Source organism: Schistocerca serialis, chromosome 4, assembly GCF_023864345.2.
Source record: "Schistocerca serialis cubense isolate TAMUIC-IGC-003099 chromosome 4, iqSchSeri2.2, whole genome shotgun sequence".
In the NCBI taxonomy this organism is placed as follows: domain Eukaryota; kingdom Metazoa; phylum Arthropoda; class Insecta; order Orthoptera; family Acrididae; genus Schistocerca; species Schistocerca serialis.
Genome location: NC_064641.1, coordinates 365,462,188 through 365,484,412, shown reverse-complemented (window position 1 = coordinate 365,484,412; position 22,225 = coordinate 365,462,188). Strand labels below are relative to the sequence as shown.

General features: G+C 37.5%; 1 protein-coding gene across 1 annotated transcript in view; it reads left to right on the top strand.

The window, feature by feature from the left end:
• The window catches only part of LOC126474166 (intermembrane lipid transfer protein VPS13D), a 525,388-nt gene that overhangs the window by 38,375 nt on the left and 464,788 nt on the right, over positions 1–22,225 (top strand). Inside the window, exons 8-9 of the mRNA XM_050101624.1 lie at positions 608–946; positions 14,264–14,462. Coding sequence (XP_049957581.1) covers positions 608–946; positions 14,264–14,462 — 538 coding nt within the window. The remainder of the gene's footprint in view (positions 1–607; positions 947–14,263; positions 14,463–22,225) is intronic.

The window sequence follows — 22,225 nt, the reverse complement described above, 5'->3', positions numbered from 1 at the left end:
TCCTTTAACTCTCATATCTCCATAGGCATCCTGTTATTTGTTTGGAGTTTAGTCCTCTTGCACCTGTGAATTACTGACTGCTCATTATTCATATTTTGGTAGTCAGATTTTTATTATTTTTGTTCTTGTTATCTTCAGTTCCACACTACACTTGTCTCTCTTCTTAAGACATTTTTGGAATGAGTGTTTAGAAGGGTTGGCCCTTGTATCTTATGTGGATAGTATTGCAGCTCATTTAATAATGAGCAGGTATCAATAATGAAACTGTGCAATATGAAGGGTGGATTGATTTTTCAGAAATGAGTAAAGATAAAAGGATACTTACGTTAAACACATAGTGCAGTTCTATGTTTTTACCCAAAATATTTGTTTATTCTTTAAATAACTGTCTTTGTATGTATTATAATGTTGCTTGTTTCTATCACAACAGTTTTAAAACAAAGGGTTCAAATCATCTCACTGCCGTAGAGGATAGCATTGTAGGAAAACGTATATATTCTAATGACAAAACTTAAATTACAGCCTCTAGTTGTGTATTGAACGTCTTACTGATTTGTTTATATTTGTCCCTAAGCTGTTGCTTAAAAAGTATATTATTTGTTTGTAGGACACCATTCATTGAGCTGCAGTTTGAGAATGTAAAACTTGATTTTGAATCACGGCCACGAACTGGATCGCATCGTTTCGATATTGAACTTGGGGCCATATACTTACGTGATCAGCTGACACAAGACTCAGTGTTTCCTGTGTTAATTGCACCTCAGAATCGTCCTGATTCTGCATCAGCCCTTCCTCGACCAGGGCCAGGTGGACGAACGCCTGCATCTGGTATCCAGAGATTTCTACTTAATACACGTGCAGCAACAGCAGGAGCTGGACCATCAGAAGAACCTCTTTTCTCACTTAGTTACGAGTACAAGCCTTTTGTTCCTGGAACTGACTGCAGGTCAGTGCATGACAGATATTTTGAATTAACAACCCCCCTTCCATGGCTTCTGTATTTTGTCATTACTGATGCATCAGCTGTGGTGACATTGTTTGTATTGTTGTAACATACAAAAATAACCTGTTCTGTGATTGTAACTAAATCTGAACATGATGTTTTGTTTGCTGATATTGTAATATTCATTTAAAAGGTTTGGTCTATGTAAGTGTGGTTTGTGTGTATTGGTGCTGCTTCTACTATGACATTTGACCATGTTGTCTATACCTGTATATGGCACATTATGAAATAAAATGTGCATAGTGCCTTTGTATGTCCATTAAGGTCTGACCAGAGCACAACACAGTTTTTATATCACTCACCATTCAGCTGTATGCAGGCGGCAAGTGTTTATTGTCCACACTGCTCCAGATCACATCTGAAAATGTTAATTACGATGTTCAGAGTAACATCAAACAAACTCGAAAATACACTTTCGTATATCCTGAAAATCCTTCTATGAAAATAAGAAGCTACACTTTCCATTTGGTAAATGTTAATCATATGTGTGTGGCCAGAACTAATTACTGATTATACATTACTGTCCAAGTAAAATCAGAATATTTTTGCGCTCTAGTACTGCCTTAAAGTTTACAAATGCTGATGTTGTACTGTCAGTAAACTTGTTATAGACAAGAACCATGGCTTAGTTTCATAATGTTACTGAAGTTTCTCAGTGGTATAGACACAAATATCTTAATAATAATAATTTATGTTCATGCATACATATAAGCACGGTTAGCAAACAGCACTTTCCAATTGTTGGCAAATACGTACACTTCTATAAAACTACTTTTGTCTGATTGTTCACAATATTCGAAATACATTGCGATAACACATTAGCAGAAACTCTACTGTTTTCTGCATAATGCTTTGTACTTTAGGATATGGCACTGTCTGGCTGCTGGCACAAGTCCCAACATAGGCTGACTGCCTTGCGTCCATTGTAAGGGCAATGACCAACTCTGTTGACAATGCCTCAAATCAAATTACGAGCACCGGCACCAATGAAATGTTGAAATACTGCCCAAAGTTGCATGACAGTATGCTCACATCTTGTCACAATTTAGCGCACATCTATCTTGTGTTTATGGTTTTGGACAATAATTCTTCTGTGGAAGCTTAAATATTTATGTACCTGTTTGCATTATTGCCAATTTTATTTACTGCAAAATGCATTTGTATTTATGAATTACTGAATAAGTTTACTGCAGTAATAGCATTACATATTACAGAAAAAATATTGTTTTCTATAAGTGAAGTGTGTAATAAAAGAAGAATCTCTTTATCTAATGCAATGAAAATGAGAGATAGGGTGGGGCAGAGGAAGCTGTAATGGGGCTGACAGAGACACTAAATTACAAACCTATTAAAAATCCTTCAATCAGGGGAAAACAAGTAAAACAGGGAATGGAAGCATCTGTTTGTCTTACCCGTACTGCTCAGTATTTACAACAGAGCTCTTTGCCCTGTATCAGGCTATGTAGTACATCCGGTGACACAGGCTTTTAAATTGCGTCATCTACTCCGACTCTCGCAGTGCCCTTCAAAGCCTTTGTGTGTATGTATCATCCATCCCTTAGTGCAATGGGTCCAGGAAAGCTGTCATTTGCTCACTCTTGATGGAGCTACTGTGATGTTTGTGTGTGTTCCTGGTCACGTCTGTCTGACATGAAACGAGGCCACTGACGCTGTTGTCAAGGCTGCAGTCTCTTACCTCAGCCTGCTAGCTCTTATATCCCCTGCGATGATCTCTCTGTTGCTGTGTGCCAGCAGGTTGTGTCACTTTGCCATCGTTTAGTTTAGTTATGTAATGTTCTGTAGATCATTTTCTCGATCTTTTTTTTTTTTTTATCGATATGATGTGGAACAAGTCAGCTTACAAGATATATATACACACACACATGAATAGTGCTAATATTAATATTTCTGAAATTTTTAGTTCTACACATGCAACTACATTTAGAGGTACAAATTTTTTTTATCAGTTCTGAAACAGAAACTCATCCATGAAATAGAAGGAGTTGTCAAAAAGAAATGATTTTAAGCTAGATTTAAAACTTGATCTGCTATCTGCCAGACACTTTATGTTGTTGGACAAATGATCAAAGATTTTTGTTGCTGAATAATGTACTCCTTCTTGAGAAACTGACAGCTTCAATAATGGATAGGAAAGGTCATTTTTCCCTTTTGTGTTGTACATATGAACATCACTGTTCTTCGCAAATTGAGACGGATTATTTATAATGAATTTCATTAGCGAATATATGTACTCTGATTGTGCAGTTAAAATACCTAACTCCTTGAATAGGTGCCTACATGACATCCTTGGGTGAACACCACTAATTGTTCTTACTGCTCACTTTTGTGCAATCAATACTTTATGTCTAAGTGGTGAGTTACCCCAGAAAACTATTCCATAAGACATAATTGAGTGGAAATATGCAAAGTACGTTAGGGGGCTGATCTGTTTATTACCAATAGTAGCGATTATACAAAGAGCGAAAGAAGCCTAACTTAATTGTTTGAGAAGCTCAGTAATATGCTTCTTCCAGTTCAAGTTGTCATCAATGTGAACACCCAAAAATGTGGAGAAATCTACCCTGCTAACTGAGGTCTGTTCATATGCTACTATTTGGTGTACAAAACTGGATATAGTGAGTGGTTTTTTTTTTTTTTTTTTTTTTTTTTTTTAATTTAGGGAGAGTCCATTTTCTGAGAACCATTTAATAATTTTTTGAAAGCTTGTGGTCTTGTGGTAGCGTTGTTGCTTCCCGCGCACAGGGTCCCGGGTTCGATTCCCGGCTGGGTCAGGATTTTCCCTGCCTCATGATGACTGGGTGTTGTGTGTTCATCATCATCATCATTTCATCATCATTGACTCGCAAGTCGCCAAAGTGGCGTCAAGTAAAAAGGACTTGCAATACGGCAGCTGAACTTCCCCTCATGGGGCCTCCCGGCCAACAATGCCATACGATCATTTCATTTTTCTGGAATGGGATTTATTATAACACCTGTGTCATCTGCAAAAAATACTAATTCTGCTTGCTGAACGTTAAGTGCGAGATCATTCACAGAGGACCCAAAATTGAACCCTGTGATAACTCCCCATTGACTAGAATTTACCACCCTCCCAACATTATTTGTGTTATTCAGCACAACTTTTTGCTTTCTGTTCGTTAAGTATGGTTCAAACCAGCTGTGTGTATAGCCTTCAGTTACATAAAACCTGAGTTTTTCTAAGAATGTGACGTGATCCACACAGTCAAATGCCTTGGAAAGATCACAAAAAATACCGACTGGTGATAATTTGTTATTGAGGGCTTGTACTATTTGATGAGTAAATGTGTAGATAGCGTTCTCAGTCGAGTGACGCTTCCAGAATCCAAACTGTGACATGCTGAGTAAATAATTTTCACTTAAATGTGAGACTACTCTTGAATACATAGTTTTTTCGAATATTTGAGAAAATGAAGTCAGCAATGAGATTGGTCTGTAATTATTTAAGTCACTCTTGTCCCCTTTCTTATGAAGAGGTTTGACAGTTGCCTATTTCAATCTGTCTGGAAAAATTCCCTGTGCCAGCGAAGCATTACATATATCACGAAGGACTCCACTTATTAAATCAGAACAACACTTCAAAATTCTGTTAGAGTGTCCATCAACACCACATAAGCTCTTGTTTTTTCAGTATATTTATAATTCCCTTAATTTCAGTGGGGGATGTTGGTGCTATTTCTAAAGGCATAAAGTTATGGGGAATGACTTCTTAAGATGTTTTTTTGGTTCTTCAACTGAGCGCTTTAACCCTATTTTTGCTGCCACATTCAGAAAGTTATTGTTAAAAATACTTGCAACTTGTGAATTATCAGTCACATCATCGTCATTTAGCTTTATTGCTATGGTATGCTGTGCACTCTCAGGCTGCCCTGTTTCCCGTTTGACAATATTCCATATAATTTTAATCTTATTATCCACATTATTAATTTCTGTCAGAAGACATAAGCTTCTCGACTTCTTAATGACTTTCCTTAAAATATTACAGTATCTTTTGTAGTAAGCAAGTAACGTCAGATCCTGACGTATTCTGGCCTGTCAATATATTTCTCTCTTCCTCTTACACAACATCTTAATTCCCTTAGTAATCCACAGCTTACTTGACTTTGTAATGGCTTTTTTTGGATAAGGTTTAAGGAAAGAAACTGAAATATTGAGACAAATTTGCAGTGAAATAAATTGAATTTGGCATCAGCATCATTTTTTGTATACTTCATCCCATTCTACCTCTTCTAGGATGCTCTTAAAACTCTGTATCCTGTTCGCATCAATAAGCCTCCCTGCCTTGTATGAACCTGCCTGAAACCCGTAAAGTGCTATGTGTTATTTCCATTAACTGTGCATCATGATCAGATAGCCCATTAACAACTGGGTACAAATTAATTGTTTCTGCCTGAGCACTGTCTATGAAAACGTTATTGATATGTGACCTACTATCCTGCTGCACACAAGTTGGAAAATTTACAACAGATACTAGATTGAAACAACCAAACAAAGATTCTAGCTCATTTTTACTATCCGTTTCTTTTAAGAAATCTACATAAAAATCATCACAGACCACTGACTGCTTCTTTTTGTTTGACAGGTAGCTCAACAATGCCTCTAGATTTTTCATGAATAGCTGGAAGTTACCTTCAGGGGATCTGTAGATTGTTACAATTACTATAGAAGTATATTGCAGTAGCAACTCACAAGCACATGCTTCAGGAATCTGATCTACACAAAAACTATTTGTTTCAATATTTTTGACTTTGTGTCCAGTTTTTATATAAGTAGCAACTCCTCCTTTTTCCATGTTGACTCTACATGAATAAGATGCTAATCTGTAATCTCTTAAACTTAACTTCTCCATACCTGCAGTTACATGGTGTTCAGAGAGACACAAAACATCTATACCTTCATAATTTAACCCATTTTCTAAGCATACAAGAAGCTCATCTATCTTATTTTTCAATCCTCTAATGTTCTGATGAACCACACAAATTTCATTTCTTCAGATACTGCTACATACATTATGGCACTGTTCTGTTTTAATCTCTTTCAGTACTCTCTTTCTGTAACCTTACTCTAACCTAAAAAATGTGTCCCTCTGACTCCAGTAATCACAGGTATTTTGTTTTGTCTGCATGTGGCCCCCTTACATTTTCTGCAAGATCAACTAATCTATCCTTCGCCCTCCTACGCTCCTATCCAGGTGCAGGCCATGACTAGAGTGACCCCACCTCCTAATTGTATCAACAGGCACAGCACAGATGTGAGATTTAGTTTCTGCCAACATTAACCCCCCCTCCCCCCTTCAGCACTCTGTTAACATGGTTGACAACTGTATTAACCCAGGGCTGGTCATGGCACTGCAAAACATCTACAAACCCCACACAAGTGTGAGCTGTTGCTGCTCCTATTACCATATTTACTCGAATTTAAGCCGCACCTGAAAAATGAGACTTGAAATCGAGGAAAAAAAAATTTCCCGAATCTAAGCCGCACCTGAAATCTGAGACTTGAAATTCAAGGGGAGAGAAAAGTTTTAGGCTGCACCTCCAAATTGAAACAAAGTTGGTCCATTGTAATATGAGACACAATTTAGGTCGAATGAATGACGATACAGCTATAGTAGTTCGGTTCGAGTCGTAAGCTTAGCAGTTACGCTTTACCAGGTAGCCGTTGCTATGCGTCAGGCGCTCCGTCCGTATTTATACGGGTACCCTTCCTTTTTCTCGTGCTTCGTCTGGTTTGAATTGATTGCTTATTTTTCTTTGATCTGATAAGTGCTGTTCTATTTGTTATAGGTGTTTCCGTCACTAAAAGCTGAAAATGCATTACTGTACTGTGTCATGCGTTGTTTGTCGCATTCTGATAATGAGTGTTTACAGCCTGTCGCCGCTCGTGGTATGGCTTGCTTTTGTGCACGCTACCGCCGCTTACAATTAAAAAAAACAAAGAGAGGAATCGTCTCATTAGCGAAACAATGGCAAGAGACTGCTATTTGTTGTTACTTACACTGCTGCTTTCTTTGATAACGATCAACAAGAACCAAATAATAGACTGCGTATGAAAGATGATGTTCTGAACGAGAGTTAAGCGAAAATTTTTCTCCGTTTGAAAATCTTTGCAGACGCCTCTTTAGTACATTACATTCTGCACAGAAATTAGTCATCTTAGATTTAAAAATCTAGTCAATTGCCGTGCTTCATTCCTGACTGTATCGCTATTAGGCATAAGAATAATACGAATATAAACATGACATGATATGTGTATTCTTTCGCGTCTGCTGTTGTCTCACTCAGTTTTGTAAGCAGACAGGATTTAAATGAGATAGCAGCAAACACGAAAGAATACACGGCAAAATGTTTATATTTGTATTATTCTTATGGTGAAGAGAATACTGCATGTGATTCACAATTCATAAAAGTTCCTTTTAGCAACAATTTCTTCTCACAAGTAGGAAAAGATTCAGTACTCAGAGTTGGCCATATTGACAAACATCCCAAATAGTCTTGCCAGTTGGATTTTCGTAGTACATTGAAATGCTGCTACATTCAAAGATGAACAATACAGAATTTGTATTTACTTTGTTGGATAATGTTTGAAAATCCAGTGGTCGAAGCTCAGGGCGGAGAAAAAAAGCTCGTCTTCCACTTTTTTTTAAATTTATTTACTGACGCAAAGGTTTTGGTGCCAGTATTTATCTTTGTGCCTGCGAAGCATTACATATATTAGACGACAGAAGTTAGTTGTGGCGGCACCTACCAACATTTTTCAGAACTTCTGCTTACTTTGCACTCGATTCTAAGCCACAGGCGGTTTTTCGGATTACAAAAACCGGAAAAAAAGTGCAGCTTAGATTCGAGTAAATACGGTACATCACCACTGGTCCTCCTTCCATGGGAACTAGCTCCAGGTTATTAAGCCTCTCCCAGCAGCTTGTACAATCTCCTCTCGGCCCTCTCACTGTGAGATCATTTTAACTAGGTTGCATATCAAGCACTGTCTTTTTAGCCAGCACTATTTGTTAAGTGGTGGGGGAGCTCATTGTGCCAAACTTTTGGCAGACTGCCATTTCCTGATGGAATGCCCTTTTTTTAACCACTTACATTCCCGTTTGTGTTTGCTATCCAAGTTATCTGCTGTTATAGCGAACAACGCGCAGGCTGTCAACTGCATTTTACTTTTTATCCGGTGTAGCAATGTGGCAAATGCCACTTAATTTTTCATTCTGGACCTCTTGTTTCTCTATGGGCATTTTATAGACCTTTCTCCATGCCCCTGTTTTTAGCTGTCTTTTCTTCCATTGTTTGGGATTGACATGCAGTTGTTTTTAACTCCTCTCTTTGTCTTTGTGTTCTACAGTTTTGACATGGGCACATATGACTCTAGTTGTTTTTGTACCCTAAAACAAAACAAACAAACCATCACACTGTGTACTTCAGGGTGTGTGCATTGATGCCCCTCGGGTCACTTTCTGAGGGCTTTTCTTGTCAATTCTGATCAGTGTGTTTTCTTTGGCAACCCATAAAAGAGAAATAAAAAAAAAGCCTTTGTGGTTTCAACTCTGGATGTCGTAGTTCTGATCTCCCGTCACAGAAGAGGCATTAAAAGAAGGGGTGAAATGTGGGGTGGGGGTAAGAGGCGTGTGACATCCTTCCACCATATGACATGACCATAGTGGAACTAGGTGGAAATGTGTTGAAATTTGCTGTTTATTTCACGTCATCAACAGTGATGGATTTACATATAGGCCCACTAGGCATGGGCCTGGGGTCGGCATCTTAAGGGAGGCAACATTTTTTGCTTTGTACTCATTTTAACCTTTTACATTTTAGAATAGCCGCACTTACAAATGACAAAAATTTTTAATATTGTTAAACAACTTGCTAGTTTAAAGAAGCCTTAAGAATGAAATTTGACAATACAAGCTTGGAAATATACATAGTTTACTTGCTGACTGAATGGAAATTTAACATTGGGTTTCCATCTGGTATCATATTCATGCTTGTTCAAAATATTATGAAGTAAGCTGTGAGGATGGCAATCTACAATACAGTGTTTGAAATGTCATTATTCTGATAATGTTGTTGGCTTCTACTTAACCCAGGAAAATATGGGGACCCCTGAAAAGCTGTGATAAACTAATCAGCAGTTTCTTAAATACATGTATGAGCCTCAGTATGTAAAACCCAACTCTACTTATTTCTTGTAGATATTACGGGGAAGTGTCAGGTCAACCCTCTGATACTGTAATTAAGGTGAAAGTTCTGTGGTCTTCGGTATCTGAGCAATGATTTAATGACACCCATTTAACAAAATTATTGATACTGGAAATGTTTTACATTTTTAAACACATGTTTATATGAGAATAACATAAGCAGAATATCTAATAATGTGCGAAATACACTTTCAACAGTTTAAATTTTTTTATCTATTTACTTAGTTACTTTTTTTTGGAAAAAAAAGAAGGAACAAACTTCTGTTTGTCTCATTTATTGTGCTGCAGCCTTTACAATATCAAAGTTCCCACTCTGTGCAATCGAATAGTATGTGGCATTGCAAATTTTATATTAAACTTCATAACTAACCTTCTTTTTCTCCAAGGAAAGGTTATTTTTATTTTAGGTTGGAACAAAAGGTGCATTTGCATGTAGACATAACAGCAGTGTTTACACAAATGACAACACACCACATCAACTGCCAGTAAGACTACTTAAACTTTGTTGTCTGTCTTATCTGCCCACAGAAACCACTAAAATGTTACAAGAATAAGTGAGATAAGAGACAATCCAACACACCCTACTGCAAGAAATTGCAAAAATTATTTGCTTTACAAATACCGGTAGGTGGACTTGTGTCGCGATATTGACGTTGACTTGAACCCTCGGGCCGACGTGGTTCAAATGATAATCATATCTGCAGAACAAACTAATGTACATGTCCTGTGAATATAAGTGTCCTGTCTGTAGTTGTTCAAGGTTCTGTGCATGATAGCAATGGATACACTATCGAAGACAGTGCTGCCAAAGCAGCGTTACTAAACTCAGCCTTCCGAAATGCCTTCTCAAAAGAAGATAACGTAAATATTCCAGAATTCAAATGAAGAACCGCTGCCGACACCAGTAACGTAGTAGTAGATATCCTCAGAATAGTGAAGCAACTTAAATCACTTAATAAAAGCAAGTCTTCTGGTCCAGACTGTATACCAATTAGGTTTCATTCAGAGTATGCTGATGCATTAGTTGCACAGGTCACGCCAATATTCAAGAAAGGTAGTAGGAGTGATCCACTTAATTACAGGCACATATCATAATCGTCGATATGCAGCAGGGTTTTGGAACATTTATTGTGTTCGAACATTATGAATTGCCTCAAAGAAAATTATCTATTGACACACAGTCAGCATGGGTTTAGAAACCATTGTTATTGTGGAGCACAACTAGCTTTTTATTTGCATGAAGTGTTGAGTGTTATTGACAAGGGATTTCAGATCAATTCCGTATTTCTGGACTTCCGGAAAGCTTTTGACACTGTACCACACAAGCGACTTGTAGGAAAAGCTGCGTGCTTATGGAATATCATCTCAGTTATGTGTCTGGATTTGTGATTTCCAGTCAGAGAGGTCGCAGTTCATAGTAATTGACGGCAAGTCATCGAGTAAAACAGAAGTGATTTCTGGCGTTCCCCAAGATAGTGTTATAGGCCCTTTGCTGTTCCTTATCTATATTAACGATTTTGGAGACAGTCTGAGCAGCCGCTTTCGGTTGTTTGCAGATGACGCTGTCATATATCAACTAATGTCATCAGATGATCAAAACAGATTGCAAAACGATTTAGAAAAGATATCTGTCTGGTGCGAAAATTGGCAGTTGACCCTAAATAATGAAAAGTGTGAAGTCATCCATATGAGTGCTAAAAGGGATACATTAAACTTCTATTACACGATAAATCAGTCAAATCTAAAGGCCATAAATTCAACTAAATACCTAGGAATTACAATTAAGAACAACTTAAATTGTAAGGAACACAAAATGTTGTGAGGAAGGCAACCAAGGACTGTGCTTTATTGGCAGGACACTTAGAAAATGTAACAGATCTACTAAGGAGACTGCCTATACTACGCTTGTCTGTCCTCTTTTAGAATACTGCTGCACGGTGTGGGATTCTTACCAGATACATTAAAAAAGTACATTAAAAAAGTTCAAAGAATGCAGCACGTTTTGTATTATTGTGAAATATGGGGGAGAGTGTCACTGAAACGATACAGGATTTGGGCTGGACATCATTAAAGTAAAGGCATTTTTCATTGCAACGGAATCTCCTCATGAAATTCCAATCACCAACTTCCTCCTCCGAATGCGAAAATATTTTGTTGACATTGACCTACATAGGGAGAAACTATCACCACGAGAAAATAATGGAAATTGGAGCTCATGTGGAAAGATGTAGGTGTTCGTTCTTTCCACACGCTATTCAAGACTGGATTATTAGAGAATTGTGAAGGTGGTTAGATGAAACCTCTGCCAGGCACTTAAATGTGATTTGCAGAGTATCCATGTAGATGAGTAGTAGATGCTACTACATCCTGTGCAGATCCCTTCATTTCCGAATAACAATTGCACCTTCTGAATTTCCTTAATATATTCATCTCTTGGTGTCCCTCTACAATTTTTACACTCCCCCCCCCCCCCCCCCCCCCCGACCCCCCCCCCAACCTCCCTTTCCCATTTCCCTTAAATACTCACTTGGTTAACCATAGAATGTATTGTACTGACCAGTCGCTTCTTCTGGTCATTTTGGACCACAAATTTCTTTTCTCCCCAATTCTATTCAGTACCTTCTCATTAGTTATGTAATCTTCAGCATTCTTCTGTAGCACCACAATGACTGTTTATCATCCATGTTTCATTTCAGTACATGGCTACACTCCACGCAAATACTTTCAGAAAAGACTTCCTAACACTTGTATCCATATTTCTTCTCATATTTGACGGAAGCTTATTACACTAAACTCTCGCTAATACGGCCCTCAGTAGTCCAGCCTCGCAGTAATCCAGCACACTTCCAGCTTCTAGTCTTTCAACCTGAAATGACGCTTACAATAAAGAAATTTGGTCTGCAAAAATGTTGTTAGTTAATTACAATGTTCGACGTTCCTGTACACTTTGAAATTGTGGCTTTCCTTATGGCTCATTATCAATGCTTCTAAAGGGAAACACGTTATGCTAGACCTCAAGCAGAAACTCGAAATTAGATATAAACTGAACTGAGGTTCTTCACAGAAAACCATTGCTACTGGCAACAGTGTTGAATGAACAACTATTTATGACCAAACTTCAGCAGAAAAGAGGTAATCATAAGCTCACGGGAAAGTTACGATGAAACTAATGAAGAAGACGATATAGGAGGAGAGAACATGAGGATATCTCAAAACCACTGGTGCTGATGCTGGAGACATCTTCCTGGAGTACATTATGAAACAATTAGAAACATGGAACGACCTCTGAAATGCTTGTAAAGCCATTGTGTAGTAAAGTATACTACCGTTGCATATCATCATGGTTACAACTAACATTTGGGACATGTTTCATATTGAATGTTGAGTGATACTAATACGCATGTACACACACAAGTGCTAAGTTTTCTGTAAAAATGAATGTATCTTTTGATTTGATAAAGTACGATCCCTATGTGTTTATACTAAATTTTAGAAACTCTCAACAATCCGGCACTCCCACTTATCTGGCACCCATATGTGTGAGGAATGGCCAGTTTAGCAAGAGTCTAATGTATTCACATCCATCAACTAACTTGCAAGACATTCCTCTTTTATATTTTTGATCAGATGAAACAAATTGGGATAAGAAAAAGAACAAATTTCAGTTCAGTAGAAATTTTGGAAAGGAAACTGCATTAAGAATGCATAAACATGTATTAAATTTAATTTTTATCATATCTGTGAATATCTTCATTGCCAAGAAACATAAACTGTGTTTAATTATTTGGTAAATATCCAGTGGCATTTTTAACTTGCTTTGCTGGTGTGTGTGTGTGTGTGTGTGTGTGTGTGCGCGCGCGCCTGCGTGCATGCATGCACCAGGCAGAATGATATGAACATGTTATACAGAAGAAACTCCCAATTCCTTATTTGTTGTGGTAAGTATGAGGGTGTTCAAAAAGTAAGTTCCGATTGGTTGTGCAATGGAAACCACTGTGAAACTCCAAGATGATGTGTTGGGCAGTGCCTCTGTTATACCCATCAAAGACATCACATCGCTCTTTTCAGTTCTGAGTGCCCAGTGAGCATGTAAAGACGCCTAGAAAATAGTGTCTCCAACCAATGCCTGGTGAGAAATTTCACCTGAAGCTGTGCAGCTCACATAACATAACTGTCGTGCATTTCCTTCTTCAAGACAACTCTCAGCTGCATTCTGCATGGTCAGTGAAGATGCTCCTTCAGCATTTTTAATGGGAAATGTTTGAACACCCAAAATACAACCTGTAAATGGCTCCCTCTGAATTCCATGTCTGCTAACATGAACCGCTGGCTATGAAGACAATATTTTGGCACAGACAGTGAGCTGTGGACTAGCGTAGAGAATTGGCAGAAAGCAATGGTGACTGCCTTCTGTGATGAGGGCATTGGAAAGCTGGTACAATGCTCTGATAAATTTCTGATAGGCAACGATGTACATAAGTAACTGGAACTTTTAGTTAACTGTTGCAAATAAAACATTTTTTATTTTCACAGTGGTTTCTATTTTGTGGCTGATCGGAACTTACTTTCCGAATACTCCTTATATTGAGTAATGTAAAACTGCAATTTTGATCTATGTTCTTTGAAATTTTGTGTGATATGTACCATTTACAGGTTTCTGGTTTTTCTTATGCTGTGACTCAGGGGACACCTTCTGAAAAATAGTGATGTCATTTTCCAGGAATTCAATTAATTACACTGAATTGGGGTGCATTGTTCAAATAGACACATCGTCTTCCGTCAGTTCCTTCATGATCGTCTTGTATGCATGTGAAGTGGATGGTATTTTTTTCCAGTTTAAACTTAACTCATGACTTGAAAGGACTATGTGCATTAATTCATGTTTGGAGGGAGCAGGATTCATAACCTCATGGTCTTTTGCATTATTATTATTATTATTATTATTGTTATTGTTATGTCACATCTGTAGTTTAATTGTGAATTTTCCTTCTACAATATATATATATATGTGATTTTAGGTTACATATCCAGTCACAGTCTCTTGACATTGTGTATAACCCTGCTGCAGTGAAGTCTTTGGTAGACTTCTTCACAAGGCCACATAAAAAACCAGATGCGGAGTTGAGGCTTGCTGCTCGCCATCATTATGAAGCAATGAAAAAGAAAACAAAAGAAGAACTTTTACGGAACTGGGAACAAATGCTTGAAGGAGAAGTAGTAAGATATTTCATTTTAAGATTTAACTAAAATTAACACTCATTTAGTGCAGATTTATTAATCTGTATCTATGCTGCTGCACATTTTTCTTTGATCAAAGAATAAGCTTTAATGAAAATGTCATTGTACACTCATTAGGAACTGAATTGGACAAACATACTAAGTAGCAAGTAACACTCCCTTTCTCTCTGATTCTAGCAGCAATGCAGTGTGACATGGGTTTCATTAGATACCATAAACACACTGCTGTGGTCCATTACCCTTTAACTTTTACCACAGTTCATGGAGTTTCCTTGCAGTTAGATTTAAGGCCCACTCCAGACATGTGGAATATTACTCCAAACAGTATGACTCGATTTAGGGGTGATGGTTTTGTGCACTGTCTGACTGAAGACACAGGTTGCTTATGGGCTACAAGAACAAAACTAGATGCACATGTTTGGGTTGTGGGTTCCTATATTGCCTGCCAACAAGACATGATGGCAGTCATTTCAGGAGACCCATTTCATCCTGTGTAAATATCCCCATTCAGCAGTTCCTCCTCCACTTGCCTCAGCAGTGTCTTTCAGCAATCAGGATTTGCTGACTCCTGTGGTCTCATTGTTCTCGTACCCAGTGATCAGTTGTACCAACATATACTGTGACTCCTCAGCCCAAAAGATCTTTCTATAAGCTTCAAACATCAGTTGACAGTATTCCTGCACTCAAGCTAATCTCTGTGTACTATGCCATACAGTGAGCAAAGTAGAGGAAAATTGGGCAAAATTGTGCTCTTGGGCTTTAATAAGCAATATACTGAAGGAAACTTCACAAATTACAATTATATTTTAACTGGCATTTCATCTGACTTCTGCCTAAACCTGTGTCTAAAATTTAAACTGTAATGCACACTCAGTATAAAATGTAATGCAAAAACTTAGTCTTACTACTGTTGTAAGAATGCATTTCTGGTGGGGTGGTGGTGGGGATAAATTTGTGCATTATTACTAACCCTTCCAGAACCACTGGTTACAACTGTGTACGCTAAATTTTACTGTCTCTTAGTTGAAAACAAATATTTTCCCCAGTGGAAACCTCATGCATGTGTTTGTGTATGTTCAATATTTTTATGTTATATATAAAAACAAAGATGAGGTGACTTACCGAGCGAAAGCACTGGCAGGTCGATAGACACACAAACAAACACAAACATACACACAAAATTCAAGCTTTCGCAACAAACTGTTGCCTCATCAGGAAAGAGGGAAGGAGAGGGGAAGGCGAAAGGAAGTGGGTTTTAAGGGAGAGGGTAAGGAGTCATTCCAATCCCGGGAGCGGAAGGACTTACCTTTGGGGGAAAAAAGGACAGGTATACACTCGCACACACGCACATATCCATCCACACATGATGTGTGAGAAAAGTTAGTGCCAGTAGGTGAGAAGAAAGTGGAGACAGTGATAGTAACAGAGAGAAACTATCAGTCAAGTCAGTGAAAGAGAGAGAGAGAGAGAGAGAGAGAGAGAGAGAGAGAGAGAGAGAGAGAGAGAGAGAGATGGATGGAGACAGTAGCAGTGGCAGCCAGAGGGAGAGGAGACACATAGACAGTCAGTGAGAGACAGGGGCAGTAAAAAAAAAAAAAAACCCAAGAGAGATGCATGAAGATAGAAGGAGTAGGAGGAAAAGAGAGAGGAGACAGTGAAAATGAAAAGAGAAATGTGGGGCGCCGTACATAGGCTTTGGGAGTATCTGGACCCTCCCAGACTGGCGAACTTTAACATCCATACATGTGGGGGAAGGGTGCATTTTGGACCAAAATTTTAAGCATATGGGCATAGGGGAAAAGATAAGTAAGAGAGCAGACAGTTGTAGTGGCGTGGCTGAAAGCTGATATGGCTTACAAATTCACAGGTTAGGCTTCAGGTGCTACTCAATAATGAACTAATGTAAAGTGTAAGTAAATATGAGTATACTCCATTTCATTTTATTATTTAATTTGCTTTCATTTACTTGCACTTCACTTTAAAACAAAAGGCTAAGTATTATAACAAATTCTACATTGACAAGAGGTCTGGTGCCAGTAACACTATGATAAGGAGTGATCCTCCCTCATTCACTCCATGGTGTGTCCACATATTTCAGTGAATCGACGTCAGCCCACTTGCATATAGGCCACCATGAGTCATACACACAGCTTGGAACATATTGTAACCTACTTGCCTATAACACTGTCAGTGGTACATTGCAGGCATTTTGCTCAAGAAATGTTTGAGTCATAGCATCAGAGTCTAGTTGACTTGTCAAATTATATTCAGTTTCCGAGGATCCCAAATCTGTGAGATGTTCATGTGTAATTGATATGAGACAACCTTTAACATGAGTCAGAGTGCTGAAAGACCTTTCTGCTTCAGCCACAGTCACTAGAAGAGCATAAAAAGTGTGCATACATGCATATACATTTGGAAACAATCATAGAATTTTAAGCTCGTGCATCTCATTCAATAGTTCTGATGGTTCCAAAATAATGTATTCAAAGTTTGAAGTATGAGTTTTTTCAGATATTTAATTTCTTCTTCTAAATATGTATTCTGTGATAAATAACTTGCATGCCTCAATGACCGATGATTGTCAGTCATTTTTAAGTATTTTTCATAAAACCCAAATGTTTCGTCTAATATTTGCTCTGTTTCTAATCAGGTTTTCAAGTTAGACGCTAGATTGTCCTGAAAGGTTTGAAATACATTTATCTTGAATAAATTTTCTGAATTCACATCTTCGCTTCATTCCTGGCCTCAGTATGAAATTATTTTCTCTTTCTAGTGCGTAGCTCTGGAAATTCGGCATTGGTATTACCTACATTGGCAACAACTTTAGATCAGGGAGAATGGCATCTCAATTTTTGCAAAGATGTAATAAGGTCTCAGAGCATCTTACCACAAAGTCATTGGTTGTGTTTGGAGTTTATAGTAATATGTTTCTGTAGTCAATTGGTACCAGCAACCTTTAGCTAAACTGATGCCATGATTAAACATCTGAATGATAACAAAGAATCCAGAACACCCCATACCACAGAGCATGTTTCAGCTGACAAATTTAACTTAGAGTTTCAACAGCAATAGCTATATTATCCAGATGAGCTGCTGTTGGTACTACAGTGTCAACCTAAAGCATTCCAACAGGTATCAGACATAGAATACAAAGAACTTCCAACTCTGTTTCAGAACAGATGTACTGCTACTGAAAAGGTTGTAAAGAAGTTGCATCACTCCAAAAAAAGGATCTGCTTCATAACAGCTCTTGGCTGCATGTACTTGACTTAAGCCTATGACAACCACACAGAAAATTTTGCAAGATGATTTCAATGAAAAAAAAAGTGTCTGAGCTCCTTTATAAGACCATCTAATATTACTTCACTTATCACAAATTTGTTCGCAGCATTCACTGCATGGAATTGACTGTTTCACAAGTGTTGATGGAATTGAATGTCCGTAGTAACCCTAATTTTTTAATGACAATCTACAAATTCCAAAAACCTAACTTCATTCATGAAGTAAATATGATGCAGGATAAATGTTGTGTGGTCAATATTATTTGAGTCAGGAGTTGCAGTGACAGTAATTGAATAATACATCTAATTTTCTCTCATTTCCAAGATGGCACCCCTGACATGATGGGCACAACTAAGAAATAAATTTATTCTGAGTATCACTTGAGAGATAATGTATTTGTAAATACTTTCCAGATCTTGTCAGTCTCTGACCTTGCTAATGTATATTGCAAGAACTGGATCCTAGTGACACAAGAGCTCTAACATTCCAAGGAAATTTTCATTATTTGGCCCTCCAGTTTTCAGAGCTGAACCTCAGAAGGCCAATATTCTTTGACCAAGAAATAATGTCACATCAAGTCACATGAGAGTTCCCATGTAAGTTGGCTATTTCACGGACTAACAGAAGAAGAAGAGTAATGGTAATTCTTTTCTTCCGAACATCAGCAAGGGAAATGTACATCTTTAATGTCATTTCATTTCTTCAGTTTCATGATTCTTCCAGAAGAACTGTATACAAATAGAAATGTTTTATGTTGTGTGTACTCCTGAATGCAAAATATTTTCTGTACACTCATTTTCATTTAAAATCACCTTGTGATGGAATTGGAAGTGCCTTATCTTTGAATGTTGTTGGCGGACCTGCTAAATTATAATGATGTTTCACAGCTGATTCTGTGAAAGTTAGTTGGGAAAATGTTTTGGTAGGATTTCCAACAGCATTTAAAGAGAGTGTATTTTTTGAGTCCATTTCACAGTAGTTATAGTGCATAGACAAGAAAGTGTTGCGTATTCAAGATTAAACATGAAATAGAATTGTACGGATTGACCTGTACGACTTTTAATACTGAAATGGAAAGGAAGAGAGAGAGAGAGAGTGGTTATGCTGGTGCTGGGGAGATGTTCTTACATTTATAATATGACATAAAAAATATTTTACAATGGAAGGTTGATTTTTGCCAACTTAGGATGCTGATGGATCCGAACCCTTGAGCCTTGAGAGATTTGGGCACTGGGAATGATGCCATTTTCCTTTGAAAGGAAGTGTAGTATTTTCTTGCCCTCTCCAAGATTATGCCCTGCCTCTGGTGACCTAATTGTTGATGGAATGTTAAACCCTTACATTCCTTCCAAAATTGAATTGAAAAATATAATGGAAATTTATGTGTAAAGTCAATTTTGTTCATCTGCCGTGAACAGTTAAAAAACAGTTATTTTCTTAAATAAATTCGTGTAAATTTAGAATCATTGTTCTGGTAAATGTATGAGTATGTTCTGCTGTTTTATTATAAGAGGCAGCATTGCTTGAAATACAATGTCTTAATTACAGTGTCTTGTGATTTAGAATGGTTTTTTGTGTTTCTTACTATGACATTTCTAAATAAAAGGCATGTGAGCGATCAGCTTTTGGAGAGGAATGTTACTGTGTTAAATTATTATCAGCAGTTACTTTGTAGATGTACACAGTAGTAGGATAGCACAGTAGTATGTCTCAACTCAACAGAACTTCACTATCGAGAAATGCTAGTAATGGTGGCAGTTGATGGTAGGCTGAATACATTATGAGTGTGCTTATGGAAAATAGATTGTAATTTGTTAGAAGCCTAATTAAGCATATGCATCTCATTGTAAAAGAATCAAACAATGGAAAGAGACTGTAGACGTGTGTGCAAGTTGCGTTTGCGTGAGTGTGTGTAAACATGTTTGTATGTGTGTCTATTGCTGACAAAGACCTTAATGGCAGAAAGCTATAATTGTGTGAATATTTTTGCTGTGCCTATCGTGACTCAGCATCTCTGCTGTATGATGAGTAGCAACTTTCCTTCTCTAATATCATTGTAAAAGAATGTATTCAAAAAGACATCACATTGCAACATGTGCTGGGCATCCACAGTTTGGCTGCAATCAAAGACACCGATATTGCATCTTGCTCATTCTACATTTGACTGCCATTCCAATGCCCAGTGCAAGGTCACACGACATCCCAATCACTTGAGATGTCTAACTATTGCCATACGGATATGAGAACCATCTCTTTGTCACTGTGGCTATCTTTATTCATGAGTGTATTTTATGTACAAATAATGACAGTATTATGAAAATGATAGATTGCGGCCCACAATATAATGTTCACAATACTGTCATTATCCCACCTTGGATTTTCCATTGTTCACTTATGTACAGATAAGCTGTTCTCCATGAGTCCAGTGAGTCACAGTTAGTTTTCTTTCCTCATCCTCATCATGACAGTATTTATTTGGTGTTGGTTGATACACATTCCCTGTTTTCTTCAGATAGTTAATTATAACACAAGTTTTAAGAAGGGATGTGTATCATAACTTTAAAATTCAGTGATGCAACAGTTTTTGTAGTTTGGTGTTTTTCACGTGCCAAGTGTTGTGTGATATGACTGGTACACACATGTAACTGCTGTCCCTATCACCCAAACTTGGTGTAGTTATGGAAATATATGTAGTAGCCCAAGCTTGGATTAGTTATGGAAATACATGTACTAATCAAAGAGGAGTATGCTGCAGTTATGTTTTATCTGGGAAACAAAATATATTCATTCTTAAATTCTACAGAAAAGGAATCAGAATTGGACAGAAGCATGTGTACAACTATTGAATCTCTTCACTTCCAACTTTTAGACACTGTTGGTCCCTTAATGACACTAGCATACCTGCTAACTTTCCCGTTTTAGGCAAGAGACATTTGATTTTCCACAATTTCTCCTCCCTCCCGATTTTTCCATAATTTCTCCAAATTTTTAGTCAATTATCATCAAACCTAATACATTTGTTATGAAAACCCACGATTTCCCGTTTTTTTGGGCAGTGGTCGGAAGTCCCTTACCTACTGTTTCTAATCAACATACATATCAATGTTTATAGAAAGCTGGAAGTCACATGCGACCTGTATATCAGTTGCTATTTTTCCTCATATCCGTGCATTTTGTAGAATGTATACTTTTACTGTTAAGTGTTGTGCTCTCTGTGTGTGTGTGTGTGTGTGTGTGTGTGTGTGTGTGTGTGTGTGTTGTCACTGTGCTTAATTGAAGTCGCTTATTATTCAGTATTTTTACAATAGGTATAAGTCTTTAGAGTGGGTGATTAAGAATGTTATTTTGTTATCAGAGTCCCTGAAAGTCTGTACTTTTGTGTAAACGGCTATGTCAGATGCATGTTATTCATCCTGTAATTTATAATATAGTATTTTGATTTGGTGTTCTGTTCCTCATTCTGGCAAAAAAATGTGACTCTGTTCTCCTGAGGCAATATCCAGAACATTTTCCAAACTTTATTGAGTCTAGTAAACATCCGTTGTTTGCATTTTGTACTCTCAGCTGATGTGACATTTGTGTATCATGAGATGGACAAATTATCTTTCAGAGCCTGTGGAAATAATAAAAGCACTGAGAAAACATTGCTTGTATGAATAATAATAATAATAATAATAATAATAATAACAGGTATTAGGTGTTAAAAGTGGAAGTGATGGAGTGATAAGTGCTGAATGATTGAAGTGTTATAACAGAAATAAATCGTTGGTTAACTGTTTTCAGTTACATGTTTTTATGCACAACACACCAATCCACTATAGGTAAGTGGTTGCGTTTCCCTTATTTTACAAATCAAATTTTGGGTATGAAATTTCCTGGCAGATGAAATTGTGTGCCAGACCAAGACTTGAACTCAGTACCTTTGCCTTTTGTGGGGTGTGCTGTACTGACTGAGCAACCCAAGCACACTTAAGAATCATCCTCACAGCTTCAGTTCCACCAGTATCTCGTCCCCTACCTTCCAAACTTTACAGAAACTCTTCTGCCAAATTTTGGGTAGTTCCAGTGTTTTTATTCACTTTTTTTTTTAGCCATGATATAGCTTCGTGATGTCATAGGGAAAGATTCATCTCAGTTGTCTCAATATTTCACTGAAAATGAGCCATAGTTTTCGGTCATTCGTACCTCCCAATTTTTAAAACTGAATCTCCAGGTTTTTTGTTTTTTAAAGTTGGTTGGTTTGCACAAGTAATGTAAATCATAAATGTTTCTTGGTATCCTTTGCCAGTATTTTTATGGACATTTAAATTACCTCATTCAGATAGAATGATGATACATCAGTTTCTCAAATATCGACATCTGTATCTACATATATACTTAGCAAACCGCCATAGAGTGCATGTGGAAAGTACCTTGTACTATTGCTAATCATTCCCATTCCTGTTCCATTAACAAAT